Source organism: Hydra vulgaris, chromosome 11, assembly GCF_038396675.1.
Source record: "Hydra vulgaris chromosome 11, alternate assembly HydraT2T_AEP".
NCBI lineage: Eukaryota > Metazoa > Cnidaria > Hydrozoa > Anthoathecata > Hydridae > Hydra > Hydra vulgaris.
Genome location: NC_088930.1, coordinates 9306100 through 9322354, shown reverse-complemented (window position 1 = coordinate 9322354; position 16255 = coordinate 9306100). Strand labels below are relative to the sequence as shown.

The window sequence follows — 16255 nt, the reverse complement described above, 5'->3', positions numbered from 1 at the left end:
AAAGTTCTTTGCAATTTTCGAATAAACTAAAAATCTATCTTAGAGGAAAATTGTTCAAAATTTTATTTTAGTTTAACCTTTTCGAAGTTTTGATGTCAATCAGATCATATAATAAAGTAGACGTTTTAAAACTCGCATTAGGTAAACATTCTATCCAACGTGTTTTTTTCTCTTTGTCTCTGGGAAATCTATAAATTTTTAAAAACGTTTTTAAATCGTTTGACTTCTTCAATGAAAAATACATTGCAGAACAGCAATAGACACATTTCACCATTTTTCATAAACATAAGCAAGTTTCACCATTTTCATAATAGAATAAATAAAGAAGAAGTATAAGCGAACCAACAGGCATTTTAAATAATAGCTCAATTAATGCAGATGCTCGTTTGACCTATTATATACTGCTGCTGTTTGGTTTAGTCTTTACAATTAACAAAATTATCGTTTTCATTCAATGATTGCTATTCACTTCATTCAAAAAAGTTTTTTAAACGAAGAGCAGATATAGAACAGATTTCTATCTTTGCTGCACAAACTCTGTTTTTGCTAAAGGTTCTCGATGACTTTCAGTCAATTCATAAGACCTCCTTGTTAATAAAAAGATTGCAGCTAAATAGCTTAAATATATAACAAATTATTGGGGGCATGTAGAGTTGTTTCAAAACATGACATTTTTGACTTTTGCTACAGTTGCTAAAGTCGACTTGCCATTTTATTTAACTCCCAGTCCAGTTTATTTTGATACGCTGCAAAATGTTTGACATTCTTTCAATGGGCTGGTGAGACAAAACCCGTTAAAAATATGGTTTTTCCCATAAAGTACTTCATTTTTCCGATGAAATATTTCCATAACATAGTCAACTTGGCTCAGCTACAATTTTGATTAAATTTTTAAAGCGCCGCATTTAACTTGTAACCTTATTTATTGTAAACTTATTTAAGTTATTTTTCTCTTTTGCATGAAAAAAAATGTATGTAAAAAATTAAAAAGAGAAAAAAAAAACAGAGCTGACTGTAACAATTGCTACACTTGCTAGAGTCTGGATCCGCTCCTGTATATATATATATATATATATATATATATATATATATATATATATATATATATATATATATATATATATATATATATATATATATATATATATATATATATAATATATATATATATATATATATATATATAAATATATATATATATATTATATATATATATATATATATTATATATATATATATATATTATATATATATATATATTATATATATATATATATATTGTTTATAAATATATATATATATATATATATATATATATTGTTAATAAATATATACATTACTTATATATATATATATATATATATATATATATATATATATATATATATATATATATATATATATATATATATATATATATATATATATATATATATATATATGTAAATTATGTTAGTGTATTTTGCAAAACGAGTGCTCAACGTTCTTAAAGAACAGAGCAATAATAAATTAGTAAAAAACACTTATCTAACTTTTATCTTCTACTTTAAGTTTCGCCATTGCTGGATCATCAGGAAGAGTTCTCTTCTTGATGAAGAGAACTCTTCCTGATGATCCAGCAATGGCGAAACTTAAAGTAGAAGATAAAAGTTAGATAAGTGTTTTTTACTAATTTATATATATATATATATATATATATATATATATATATATATATATATATATATATATACATATATATATAAATATATGTATATATATATATATAAATATATATATATATATATATATAAATAAATAAATATATATATATATATATATATATATATATATAAATATATATATATATATATATATATATATATAAATTAAGTATTCAAATCTGTTGAAAAACAACTGAACTTTTTATTAAAAAAGGTTTCCATAAGAAATTATAAAGTGCTTCCTCTGTAGATTATATTTTGAAATCTTGTTTGTTTGTTTTAGATTTGTCAATATATTAAATTTATTTATTTATAAATGATAAAGTTATATAAGGAGTTTTTCTTAAACCACATATATATCCTAGATGAAAGAATTGTTGCAGTGAGTTTAATTTGCCATTTTATAAATACCTTCACATTTCGACTAAATGTAAAGAAATTTTAAAATGGCGTTATTTAGATTGTGTTTATCGATTCGCTTTCTCTACTCAATTTTAGTATAGAAAGCAAATGAATAAACATAGTTTAAACTAGAGTTGTTAACCGGAATGTTTCGTACAATTCCGGAAAAATAAAAATTCTTTCGGAAGAATATTGAGAATAAGGAATTTTCTTTTTTCGTACCGAATTTTACGAAACAAAAAAAACCGCCGATGTTCATTTCGCAAATGCTTCTTACGAAATGTTGTCTTCCGCAAGTTGAATTACGAAACAAAACTATTTTGTAACATACGAAAATAGGGCTTACGGAAGTCGCACTTGCGAAATGAGCTATTTCGCGAAACGACGTTTCGGAGTCTATAACAAAATTTTGTTGGCCAAACTGATATAATTGTAAAAATTAAATTTTTTATATACCAAAATGTTTATAATAAAATTTTATTTTCAGTATTGCAACATATGAACATTTTAAGGTTTTATTTTTTGAAATAATGATAAAAAACCAAATTTCTTTCGAAACGAAACTCTTTCGCACTGAAACTTGCGAAACAACTGCATTACGGAAAAACACTTACGAAACGCGGCATATTAAAAGTATTTAAATACGTTTTATGAATCAAATACGTATGATTAGCTAGGTAACTAAAATACTAATTATTATAATAATTATTGATATGTTTCAGTTAGTAAATTTTTATAAATAAACCTAGACTTTCATAAGATATACTAAAAATGTCTTTCAATGAACAAGAGTTAAATAGTGAACATAACTTGAACAACATAAACTTTCCCATTTTGAGGGAAAAAAGAAAATTTAGAGCATGTAAGTCATTTGTTTGGGATCATGTAGATTTGCCTCAAATAGTAAATCGGTTAAAAAAAAAAGGGTCGTTATCGAACTAATTTTTAATGTAAACTTGTCGTTAGCTTAACTCAATGGCAGTTTTTCTCCTGTTCCTTTCTTTATATTCATTACTTACCCGAAGTTGTGAGAGAGCAGTTAATTAGCCCCTGAGTCAGTAAGTTAATGGAAAAAAAGAAACGGTTTTATACGAATAAAATTGCGTGATTGGGAAACAATGCTGTCGATGAAATCAAAAAAAGATATAGGTCATGTAGTCAATCCTAAAAAATAACTACTCCATAAAGTACGTACGCTTTAAATTTGATCCTCCCCTCCCCGCAATTTTCAACATCCCAACGTTATTGGAACTATACAACCGCTGAAAGTTATAAAGCTCTGGCTATTTTGGAGAGCAGTAAAAATTTAGTTGCAAGATTTTGCAGCAAAAAAGCGGGTACGTAAAATACAACCCTTTCCCAAGTCTTTGCCCCGGGAAAAAATTTAAACATAGAAGCTCACCAGGATTATACAAGCGCTGAAAGTTTTAGAGCTGTAGATAGTCTAAAAATTAGTGATAAATTGACATAAAATGTAATGGAACCAAATATTTTACTAAGTTTTTATGTATAAGAATATAAATAGTAAACCTCCATTTCTGAAAAGCCAAAGACAATAAACAACCGAATGTCGCAAGTGAACCAAAGTTGGTACTTGATAAATATTAATGCATGTAAACACTGGTATAGGACATGTTGCGGAGGAAGCGTTGTCCTTTCCCTCAAAACTAACTTAAAGTTTCAGTTTTTTCTATTTAAATTTTAGCTGCGTAACTTTCTTAACCTATCTAGGTCACTATATATATATATATATATATATATATATATATATATATATATATATATATATATATATATATATATATATATATATATATATATATATATATATATATATATATATATATATATATACAAGTACATATATATATATATATATATATATATATATATATATATATATATATATATATATATATATATATATATATATATATATATATATATATATATTATATATATATATATATATATATATATATTGTCCTTTCCGTACTAACTCAAATTTCAGTTTTTTTTATTTAGATTGGAGTTGCGTTAGGCCCCCCTTATATTCTGTTTCAGCAACTCCTTCCCCCTCCCCCCCTTCCTACCCCACCTTCGTCCTAACTTTCTTAATCTTTCAAGATCACTGTATATATATATATATATATATATATATATATATATATATATATATATATATATATATATATATATATATATATATATATATATATATATATATATATACATATATATATATATATATATATATATATATATATATATATATATATATATATATATATATATATATAGATATATATATATATATATATATATACACTAAAAAATAAAGGTAGAAATTTTTAGTTAAGGTAGGATATGAGATATACCCTTAGTAAGGTATAATTTTTTACCTTATAAGGTAGAAAATTATACCTTTAAGTTAGAAAATTGTATGACAAATAATTGTTTTTAATATAATTTTCTACCCTAAAAGGTAGAAAATTATACCTTACTAAAGGTATATCACATATCCTACCCTAAGGTAGAAATTTCTACTTTTTTTTTTAGTGTGTGTGTGTGTGTATATATATATATATATATATATATATATATATATATATATATATATATATATATATATATATATATATATATATATATATATATATATATATATATATATATATATATATATATATATATATATATATATATATATATATATATATATAATATATATATATATATATATATATATATATATATATATATATATATATATATATATATATATATATATATATATATATATATATATATATATATATATATATAGATATATAGATTTATATGTAAAAACTATTGAAGAATCATTTAACAACATTATTTTATTTAGATAATAAATAATAATATTTTTTTGTATAACAGTTTAATGAATACTTTCAAGTTTATTCCGTAAGCGCACATTCCGAAACGCTCCTTCCGTAAGGAACTGTTTCGCAAATATTCTTTCGAAATGATTTGTTTCGCAAGTTTCTTTTCGTAAAGAGCTTTTACGGAATAATTATTATTTATTTTTTTCGTATAACGCATTACGGAAGGTGAATTTGCGAAAGAACAACTTCCGCAAAAACAACTTGAAATACGGAAGATAAAAATGCGAAATTTTTGTAAGTTTTTGTTTACGGCGAACAACCCTAGTTTAAACTACATTCTGTTAATTGTAATTTCGAAGGTTGTTAGACTTATTTTAAATTTTCTATATGAAACACTATATATATTTTTCATATATGATAAACTAAAAGGTTAGTTGAACAATTACTTCTATAATACAGACTACATGACTTGTATATAGTCTTGTATAATTTAATACTTTAGACGTAACATATAGTGACTTACGATAAAAATTTATATCAGTTATAAAATCAAAAACGTTAACATTTCTTATGACGGCTATCATTATTTAGGTTAGTTGCACCTATGCATACATAGAACTAATTTAAAAGCTATTATAAATTTAAAGTTTAGACCGATAACATACAATATCACACTGTAAGTTCCTACACTTGTATAAATATCAGTTGTAAAAAAATAATTTCTATTTTTTTATAATAGGTATTATATAAGAAAACTAATATAAAAACTTATATATAGACTTTTATAAATTGTATATATAAGTTTGTATATGCTTTTATAAACTGCGATTTTAAACACAAGTCATACTAAATCACATTGTAAATAAAAAGGAGTTTTAAAAAAGCTACGTTATTTTATATACAATAATACTATGTTATTATTAAGAAATCAATATAGGCAACTTGTGCGGTCCACTATAGTTTTGCTCATTGGGTACTCAATGGACCTTTAGTGCCAGCCGCTAAGCGTGGCTAGCCGATGGCAACTATTAACATGTCGGAAAGTTATCGGCTGGCCTTTTATAGCAGCTGCAACTAATGGTCGACTAAGTAACACTCTAATGAACACGTCAAAATGAGCAACGCTCTAATGAACACGTCAAAATGCCTACATCGGTACACTTCAAGTCTAACACTACATAACTGTTTGCTGGGCTTTTAAGTTTATTTAGATGCAAAATGCTGCACGAGTGCATAATAAAGTAGTGCCTGTTACATTTTCTTCGCATATTTTACTTTGTTTGTTGTTTTGTTTTTTACATTTCGACAATGCAACAAAGTCAAACATTGATGGCATAACATTTTTGTTCACGCCTGCTTTTCATTCTTCTCAATCATTAAGCAAATAAAATCATTTATTTAGCAAGTAAAAAGTAATTGGCGATACACGTGTAACTTACAGTTACAAAATACCCTATGCTAAAAGATATATACGAAACCATCCAAACTTTACTAACGCTTACACGTATTTTAAAGATGAAAATAAACTTTTGATTTGATTTCTTTTGGGCCAACAAAAGAAGATACGGAGATTATGCCGCAGTAAAGTTTTTTATTCTGGCAAAGAATAAAGTACTTTACTGCGGCATGATCTCCGCAACTTGTGGAATGTTCAAAGTATTGCATTTAGTTTTAGTACGGTTCCTTCGAGTTCATTACACGCGATGGCAAAGTCGGGTTTAATTGAAATGGAATTATCGTGAAATAAGACAAAAACTAATTTGTTATAAAGAAACATAAAACTTCGACAATTTTCTCTATTGTTTATCGTCACCGAGAAAGTTTACACTGAAACTGTGTAAACTTTCAACTAAAAACACTAACAGGTGGTTTTATGTGTTTTGCTCCGACTACTCTTTAAGCAAGTTACCTTTTCGATAAATAAAACACAAACTTTGTTTAATAAATAAGTTTTTTTTTTTTTTTTAAATAGACTACCAATACAAAAATTTATAATTTAAAACCAAAATAGCCATTTAAAATGTAGTACTTTTTGCGTAAACATTAACATGTAGTTTGTATTAAAATAAACTTTACAAACAACTACGGACAATTACAAAAGACACCACTTTATTCTTCCATTTTGATTTCAAGTTTGAGTGGAGCTTGTAGTTGCTTTCGCGGAGCTTCAATTGTTAATTTAGAGTCTTTCGTATAGCGAGAACTTAATTCGGATGGATCTACATCATCTGGCAAAGCTACGTGTTTGGTAAACTGCTTGTGGTGGTAACTTGAACCGTGTTCACCGCTGTTTTCAGTTTTTGTTTCCCCATGAACGACTAAATCTCTACCTTTTACTTGAATCGAAATTTCTTCTGGCTTGAAACCTTGTACATCCAAAGTGCATTTAAATGTCTCTTTCGTTGATTCTCCAGAAGTTGCAGAGAGCTTTTTAGGAGCTTCTATATGCAAAACGCCGTCTTGACTGATGTTTGACGTAAGGGCTGTTGCATCTACGTCATTGGGAATAGCGTACTTTCTGTGAAACTCACTAGACTCAAATCCGTTTTCATTTTCGTTACGATGCTTTCCACTTACTTCAAGAACTTGACCTAAACAACGACAAACAACATTTACAAACAGAAAAAAACAAACAAAAAACTATGGAATATCTTGAACATATTCCTTAGTGAGCCTACCAATTTAAATAAAAAATGCATAATCCGTAAATAGATAATGGCCCGCGTTGTTTGCGACACAACAGCGATAATTCTGTTTGTTACCACCAATCACGATTGGCTTCACTTGTTAGTTTTGCGTTCTTTAGTATATAGCAACTCTTAAGCTAAGCTAAGCAATCTTTTTGACAATTTCACAAAACAAAACGCCGAAAGCGCAATCCGTAACTCGATTAGTAGTACTACGGACGACTAATGTGAGATCGATAACGGAAAACTAACGAGAGAATGCGAAATATAAAAAGCTGGCTACGAGCTTGTCATTTATAAATTTTAGACCTACATAATTACCTTCTACTTTAAGAGTTACTTCCTCTGGCTTGTAATGCTTAACATCAAGATTTACAACAAAACCATCTTCTTTGGGAGTCTTTTTTTTTGAAACAGCGTTTGTTCCAACATTAAATAATGGAAAATATCTTAAAGGAGGAAAAGTTCTCCATTATGTCATCCAAGAATGGATCGGTTTCAAAATATTTACGAACAGGAATGTGCCACAAAGACATTTCTCACTGAAAAAATAAATTTTAGTTCAATAGCAACTACATTAAACGTAACTAAAAACAAGTTGCACAATAAATGCATATAAAATAACAATGAAAAACACACTTGAAATAAAAACGCAGCAACACGCGCTAAAGTTTCATTAGAAAAAAAAATTACGACATATCAAGACATTGTAAAAAAATCAAGGCAACGTTTAAATCAAGACATCAAAAAGCGATCTTTACCTTTTTTAGTAGCTTTCGTACTTCTTTTTTAGTAGCTTTTTTTTCGTTACGTCGCGCTTTATGGCTAAACAACACGAAACTTCAAATTTATGTCTTTTTAGAGTTAACGTCATAAAGTATTCTGACATTCTAAACAATTCGAGAACGATCTGCTTGTACTCTCCTTCGTTGCAGTTATTACACATACGCGTTTTTATTGAACTTTTTGTTTTCTTAAGGTTCACTGATCATTCTTAAACAATCGCTCAAATCAACACAAGTTTTTGATAATTAAATTATTCGAGTGAAATTTTCTAGTAATCTGTTGTGAAATATAATAATTTTAACAAATAATAATAATTTTTTTTTTTTTTTTTTTTTTTTTTTTGTTGATAATCTTTTAAATGTTAAAAAAAAATGTACATTTTGTTTTACATAGCTGTGCAGTTTACTTTTAACAAATGTGTATATACAAAGGCATATTACAAACGCTGTTTTATTTGTATGTTTTGTTGCTGGTTTTGTTTTATTATTACTATATACCTTTTTTGAAACTCAACTGCATGCAGCATTCAATTCACACATCACATTTCATAATCCAGTTATACGTATTTAAAGTGGTTATAAAATATTTTGTCGTTTACTGTACAGCTGGTTATGAACAGAAAGTGATCTGAATTGATTTTTTGTGAACCAAATTTTTACTGCGTTTTCATGCTTTGTTATTAACACAGGAACAGCGCCAAGACATTTTTGTGTTAAAAAGCCATTCCAACATTTTTGTTAAAAAGCTAATGAAAAGTCATGTTTTTATGAACACTAAATTGTTTTTGTACTCATAGACAAGTCCTTGATGTTTTCTGAGCTTATTAAAGTGCACAAGTTAGCTTTTTTAAAATACAATTAAGTTCATTATAAGATGACTTTGGCACATTAAAAACGACCAGAGCAATGCTTTTTGATGGAACTTTTTGAGTTTTTCCCGTTTAAATGTTGTGAAGTAATGACTACTTTTTAAAAAGCGCATAAGTTACAAGCTTCAGTAGCGGCCAATAATGATGTTAACATATGACAAAATGTACTTTACAAATAAAGTCAGTTTGTGATAAGAGCAGTATACATTAACTATTTTACAGCCTTTACACTTAAGAAACAGCCTTGTATACCTGATTATCCGCCAGCAGCGTTTATTTTTGCTTTATCATACCATCAAGACACAAAAGCAATCTTTTTTTATTTTTTATTTTAATTCACCTTCCCAAGGCCGAGTAGGCCACTACAGACGAGGAGGATACTTAGTTGTGGATATAATCCTCTCTCAACTCTATAACTCCGAAACACGAAACTTGACGAACAAGACAGTTGCGCGGAGAAACAAGTTGAGTTATTGACAATGTAACTATTATACTATAGAATGGTAGTTACATCCAATTTTAGAAGCATATAACAAGTTTAAAGTTAATAGTGAAAAACGATCATGATCTCGAGCATCGCCCTTCTTCAGTCTTGTTTAAAAAAATGCACCTTAAAATGATTTTGTTTGAATACCAATAACAAGACTAAACCTAAATTAATACAAAAGAATTGTAAAACCAATCGAGTGTAAAGTTTTTATTGCTGCTTCATTGTATTTTTTTCAAGAAAATAAAACTTTTTTCAATAATTAGTTTGTTGGCTGTGAAGCAGCTAAACTACTTTTTCATAATGCATCTTTAACTTTATGAAATATACATAACTTCCACATGAACCCAAAGCCTGTACTAGAAAAACAGATGAATGCACACCCAGTGGATTCATCTGTCTACTTGATGAATCATTTTTAGTTAGAGGAATCAATATTCTTGCTAAACAGAGCTATTTTTACTTCTGTTTGCACCTCCAATATTCGTTCAAGCATATTAATAGTACTGCTCCGTCTTGCCCTTGAATCACAAATTAAAGCTTTTTATTTTCCAAACATTTCAATTACATTTGGTTAATGTTTAATATCATTGTTCATTGGTGATCTACGAAATTTTTTAACCAGTTTTCTTATTTTTGCCACAGTTTCTTGATATTGAAGTTTCAATAATGCAATAGATTCTTCATTAACTGCATGAACAGTTTAAATATTATCACTAACATCAGTTCCATCTTCATTATCACTGTAACCTTGATCATAATCTACAGCTTCCATATCACCATTACCAGAGTTATTATTAAACCCATGTGCATCAACTTTAGTTTTTGTAAAGAGCACAGCAATTACACTTAAATGAAAAGCGTGGTTGTAACACATTTGATGTTCACGTTAAGTGTCACGACCAAATTTTTTCATTTAACTAACTCCATCAGTTACAGAAGCTACAATGTCTTTGTCCAAATTCAAATCAAATGATTTAAGCTTATCACTAATCAATTTCATGGCTTTTATTGCTGGCATTGTAACTTGGATTCTTAACACTCCGAGCGATTGAAATCCTTTGTTATGATGTAGATCTAAGTTTACATCTCTTCTGTTTTTTTGCTGAAGTATACTCATCATATGTAAGACTAAATTAACGCTTATCTTCAAGTTTCATTTTCAAAGAACTTATAACTTGTTTCTTGATTAAACTAAAGTATTTAATGTCAAGATCCAAATGGTTTGAGGGATTTGTTATCTCTAGGCACGAAATGCTGATCGCTTTCAGTTTTAGCAATGGTGTGAAAGCTGATTTCATCAATAGCTGATAGCCGACTAAAAATTTCAGGTAGAGTTTTATGGTCATCCGTAAAAAAACTTTCAATTCGTGGTATTTTGGCAGTAGGGATGTTTGCTGCTGCCTCGGGCGCAGAGTTATTGCATATAGGAACTTCAATTTTGTGTTTTATTTTTAAATGCCGTGAATTGCTGTTGTTGTTGAGCCAGGTGTTTTGAGAATAATTTTATAGATTTTGCCCTTTAAACTCTGTAATTCTTTGGAAAATTCGAAGTAGCCCTATGACTCAGACCTTCTAGTTGTGCTTACATCTTTAAACATATCCATATTTTTTATTTCGCACAACTAGAACTTTTATTAGGTCGTCAAAGCTATATTAACTCGTCTTTTTTTTTAATTTAGAAGTTTTAACGATTTATTTTATGGGTACCGCCATAATATTCTTTTAACAATTAAAAATATTTAACGCGCGTAACTCTTTTAATTTTAAAACATAAAAGTAACGTTGTAAATCATTTGTTTACATATTCTATTTGTGACTTAAACTTTAAGTGTTACTTTTAAAAAAAAAGCATTGCATAACAAAAATTAAGAGTAACGAAAGTTTTCTAAAAAAGTCATAGTTTAAAAAAGATTTTGGCTTAACTGTTAAAAAATGATAATAGAGAACCTAATTTATATACATACATGTAATATATATATATATATATATATATATATATATATATATATATATATATATATATATATATATATATATATATATATATATATTTATATATATATATATATATATATATATATATATATATATATATATATATATATATATATATATATATATATATATATATATATATATTTATATATTTGTTCGAACTTTTAGAAAAAAAGTTCCAACTTGAACTTCTTAAAAAATGGCAAAAGTTCGAACGTTCGAGCCTGAACATGTTCAAACTGGAAGCCCTATTTGTTACTAACACCTTCACTTAAAATTTTCTAATTTATGAAACTCTAAATGTGGCAGGCTCAACGGTAGTGGCTTTTTAAAGCAAAGTTTTTAAAGACTTTTTGATAAATTGTCTCAAGATTCTGGGTTTTCGTAATTATTATTTTTTTAATACATAGATCATTGAAAAATTGACAATGCATCATCGGAAATGTTATAATATAGACTGTTAAAATAAAAATAGAAAATTTCCTGAAAATGTTGGTACTACAAGTTTTAGCATTTAAAGTAAAAAATTCATTTTAATATTATACCTTTTATTTTGCTGATAAAACAATTTTCATATAATCATAAATAACATATAAAACACAAAAACATATTAAAGATAAAAATGTTTTTAATTTTTTATAATATATAAATATATATATATATATATATATATATATATATATATATATATATATATATATATATATATATATATATATATATATATATATATATATATATATACTGTATATATATATATGCTGTTATAATCAGTCAGGGTTTCAAAGAAGGTTAGGATGATGAAAAATTTATCACAAAAGTACTAAATTTTAACTTTGATGAAGAATAAAAAAAATTGCTTCAATTTGTACCTTATCCATATTTTGATATTCTTTCAGTCTATAGCAGAGTATCCACTCTGCTCAAAAAACTAATAGAACTAGAAAGGACTGTTTTTGAAAAACATAGCAAAGAAACAAGAAAATATAATTTTTGTGCATTAATGATTCAATGATGTGCAAAAAAAAAGATTTTTCAGTTTCTCCATCATGTTTTTGAAAAGTAGCTCTAAACATTCTTTCCTGTTTTTCAGAAGAGTGGACTTCCTAAAAGTGCAGTGTCTACTAACTACTCTGAGAAGTGCTGCTGTAATCATCCGCGATATTGAGCGCTAAATAACTTTGAAAAATTGATGTTTTCTTAAACAAATAAAAAACTTCTTCGAATAAAAATAACTTTTTTTTGCATTTATTACTAAAAGTAAAAAAAAAACTACTTTAAGACATAAAAGACTAAAGTAAGTTTGTTTTCGTGTTGTTCTTGAAAGGAAAAAAGTTATTTTTTAAATTTAAATTTCATGTGTTTATATTAATATAAACACATGAAATTAAATTTTAATTTCATGTGTTTATGGTTTTAAAATACACAATTAACTTAAAAACAATAATTCTAAAGTGTATTTTTTGATGCCCTACTTATCGAGCAAAAACTACATGAATTTCTAAATATTGTTAAAAAATTTCTTTTTACTTTGTAAGTTTATTGTTGTGAATAAAATATTGGAGGAAATCAATTTAAGACAAAGTGTGCAATGTTATCAGATTTCGAAAAATACTTTTGATAATGTAGATAGTGGGTTTAAATAAAATATAACTAGGATTCAAGTCAGAGAAGACAAAATAAATTTATTAAGAAAGAAATTAAAAGTATCTCTTGCAAAGTATGTTGCACTATGACATGCATCATATCGAAAAAAAGAAATGTTTGATAGTAGAAATTAGATTTGGTTTAATTCAGTTTTTTAATTATCTGATTTAGTTGAATCACTAAGTAATCAAGAGAGTTTAATAAATGAATCAGCAAAAAGAGGTCAACCAACAAAAGAATTTAATGAATCGAGTTCTCGCACCATATGACGATTGATAGCATATATATCATTTGATTCAAAACTAGAATTCGTCGAAAAAATATTGTTTGCGCAAAGAACAGTATTTAATAAACGTGACTTTAATTTAGTCAAATTACTTAATGTCGTCACAAAGAGACGACACGAATCGTGATTGCTTTACACTCAGCTAACCACGTTGCAAGAGAAAATGACGTCTGAAGAAACTTGTGCATATTTCTTGAATAACAAACTTTCAAAAAATATTTATAAAAATACTTTTAAAAGGGCTTTGTGTACATTTTCATCTTATCAAGTAATTTCCGAAATAAAAAACGAGCGCTTACCTTTAAAACATTCATTAAAGTTTATGAAACAATGGCTAAAGTTAAACTACAAGATTTTATAGATCACACATCCGAGAGGCTTGTGAAACTACAGAAAAAGGATATTTTTAAACATTTGGATGATAAAAAAAAGACTTTGATGAACTAATACTAATTAAAAGTTGGGGTATGGAACATTAAGTCACTCAAAATACCATCAACGTTTTAATAATTTTAATCAAAATAAACTTCAAGATTCGGATCTATGATTCATAGCAACATTTCCTCTTCAACTATATGTACAACCAGATTTAAACAATATTTTATGGAATAACATAAAAAAAACATGAAAAAGATATTCTTAAATTATATCCTATTAAAGTTTACCTTCCAGGACATAAGTATCTTTTTATTAACTATAGTTTTGTCCTTCCAATGATTGATGGGAAAATCTTAGTTTACATCACGGACACTTCTTCGACACAATGTTTCCTGATTTTTCACGTCACACCTAACATGATGAGCAATCTAAAAATCTCTAAAGAAGGATTTGTTACTGATAAGCTGGCATTTTGCCATAGCATTTCACTAGTAGATGCTTGAATAGGTTTTTTGAACTTATTTTACATATTTCATTAAGGATTGAAATAAAAACTTGGAAAGTAAAAAAGGTTTTAAAAGATCATTATTTATTGAGAAAAACAATTATTTATGATAGGATGTTTAAAAATAAATTAAAAATGATTCTAGTAATAATCCTGGCGGATTATGCCTACGAGCTTTTCTGATCCACTATTACTCAGCATAATATTAGATATTGATGAAGAAGACATTATCAGACTTCATAACATTTTAATTGCAATTAATCGCAAAGACTCAATTGATTCGAAAAAAATTGATAATTGTTGTAATGATACATATAAGAAGTTGTTAAAGACATATGATTGGTTCAATGTCCTAGCTTCCGTTCACAAAATATTAGCACATGCTGGGAAAGTTATTATTAATTCACCAATCCCACTTGGTTTAATGAAAAAGGAAGCAGCTAAATCTCGATAGGAAATTTATAATTTTGATTGTGAACATCATGCAAGAAAAAAAAAGTAGAGAAACAAACTTATTTGAAATTTTTATTTAAGGTATACATACTGCTAATTAGTTCAATCTCATTAACTAAAACATTGGTTAATAAGAAAAGAAGGCATACTTTATGGGGTGTTTTTAATCCCGTGCTTCAATAACCGCAATTCTTTTGCATCTCATTATATTTTGACTTAAGCATGAACATAACAAGTTTGGAACATTGAAAAATTGTAAATTATTTAAACAATGTTCAAATGTATCACATATAAAAACTCCAACTGGTGCCTCTCGCGCGTATGTGAATCTATTCCCTCCCCTCCCCCATCCCCCCCATAGGCTGTGTCTATCAGCTGGTTAAACACATAACTTTTTTTTATTATCTTGAATCTCCATTTTAATCAATTAAGGTCTAATATCCTCATATATAAAACGATTATATTTTTGGCCACCTATTCACTGTGCGCTGTACTTGCATGGGTCCTCCGGAAAATACACTCGATTTGAAATAACCGAAAAACCAGATCAATCACTCAACATAAAAAAATTCAGTCCTCTTAGCTACACTACCTAAGGACAGGCAAACTGGTTCATTGAGAGATATATAACATTTCTCAACCAAGAAACTAGCGAAACAGAAATTAACTGTACCTCTAACCCCTAACTGAAACTTTTTTATGGATCAAAGCCGACCGCGACTCAATCTCTTAGTAATTGCAACGTTTGACTGGAATTCGGCTCTTTACGGGTTAACAATATCTAACCATTAACTATTTGTTGAAAAATTTACAACAACAAAGCATTATCACTATACGTCGATTCAATGACCATCTCTTAAACTATGATTCACAAATTGTGGGTGACCAAAGACGTCGCAAACTCTGTTAAGTTAACAGCAAACTCTAGGGCAAATTTATCGAAGCTAGTAGCACAAACTATTTTTACGAAAGCAACACAAAAATGTAAGTAAAATAGGAAAAAAAAAGCCAAAACTACAGAACTTGTTTATAAAGATCTCGTTTATAAAGAAGAACAAGTCAATAATAGCAGGCAAGACTCAAAAGTTATCCTTTCATTCTTCAAGAGCAAACAAAAAAAGCGTGACCGCAATCATCAGTTCGAAACAGCAAACAATCATACAACAACAAGCCCTAAAATAATCTTTT

General features: G+C 27.3%; 1 protein-coding gene across 1 annotated transcript; it reads right to left on the bottom strand.

Annotated features, from left to right (window-relative positions):
- Positions 1-6905: 6905 nt before the first annotated feature.
- On the bottom strand, positions 6906-10677 carry LOC124813270 (alpha-crystallin B chain). The gene is made up of 3 exons (XM_065809323.1): positions 10522-10677; positions 7981-8128; positions 6906-7563 (listed from the first exon to the last, which is right to left on the bottom strand). The coding sequence occupies exons 1-3, from the start codon at positions 10675-10677 to the stop codon at positions 7082-7084; spliced, it is 786 nt and encodes a 261-aa protein (XP_065665395.1). The 3' UTR covers positions 6906-7081.
- Positions 10678-16255: the final 5578 nt, after the last annotated feature.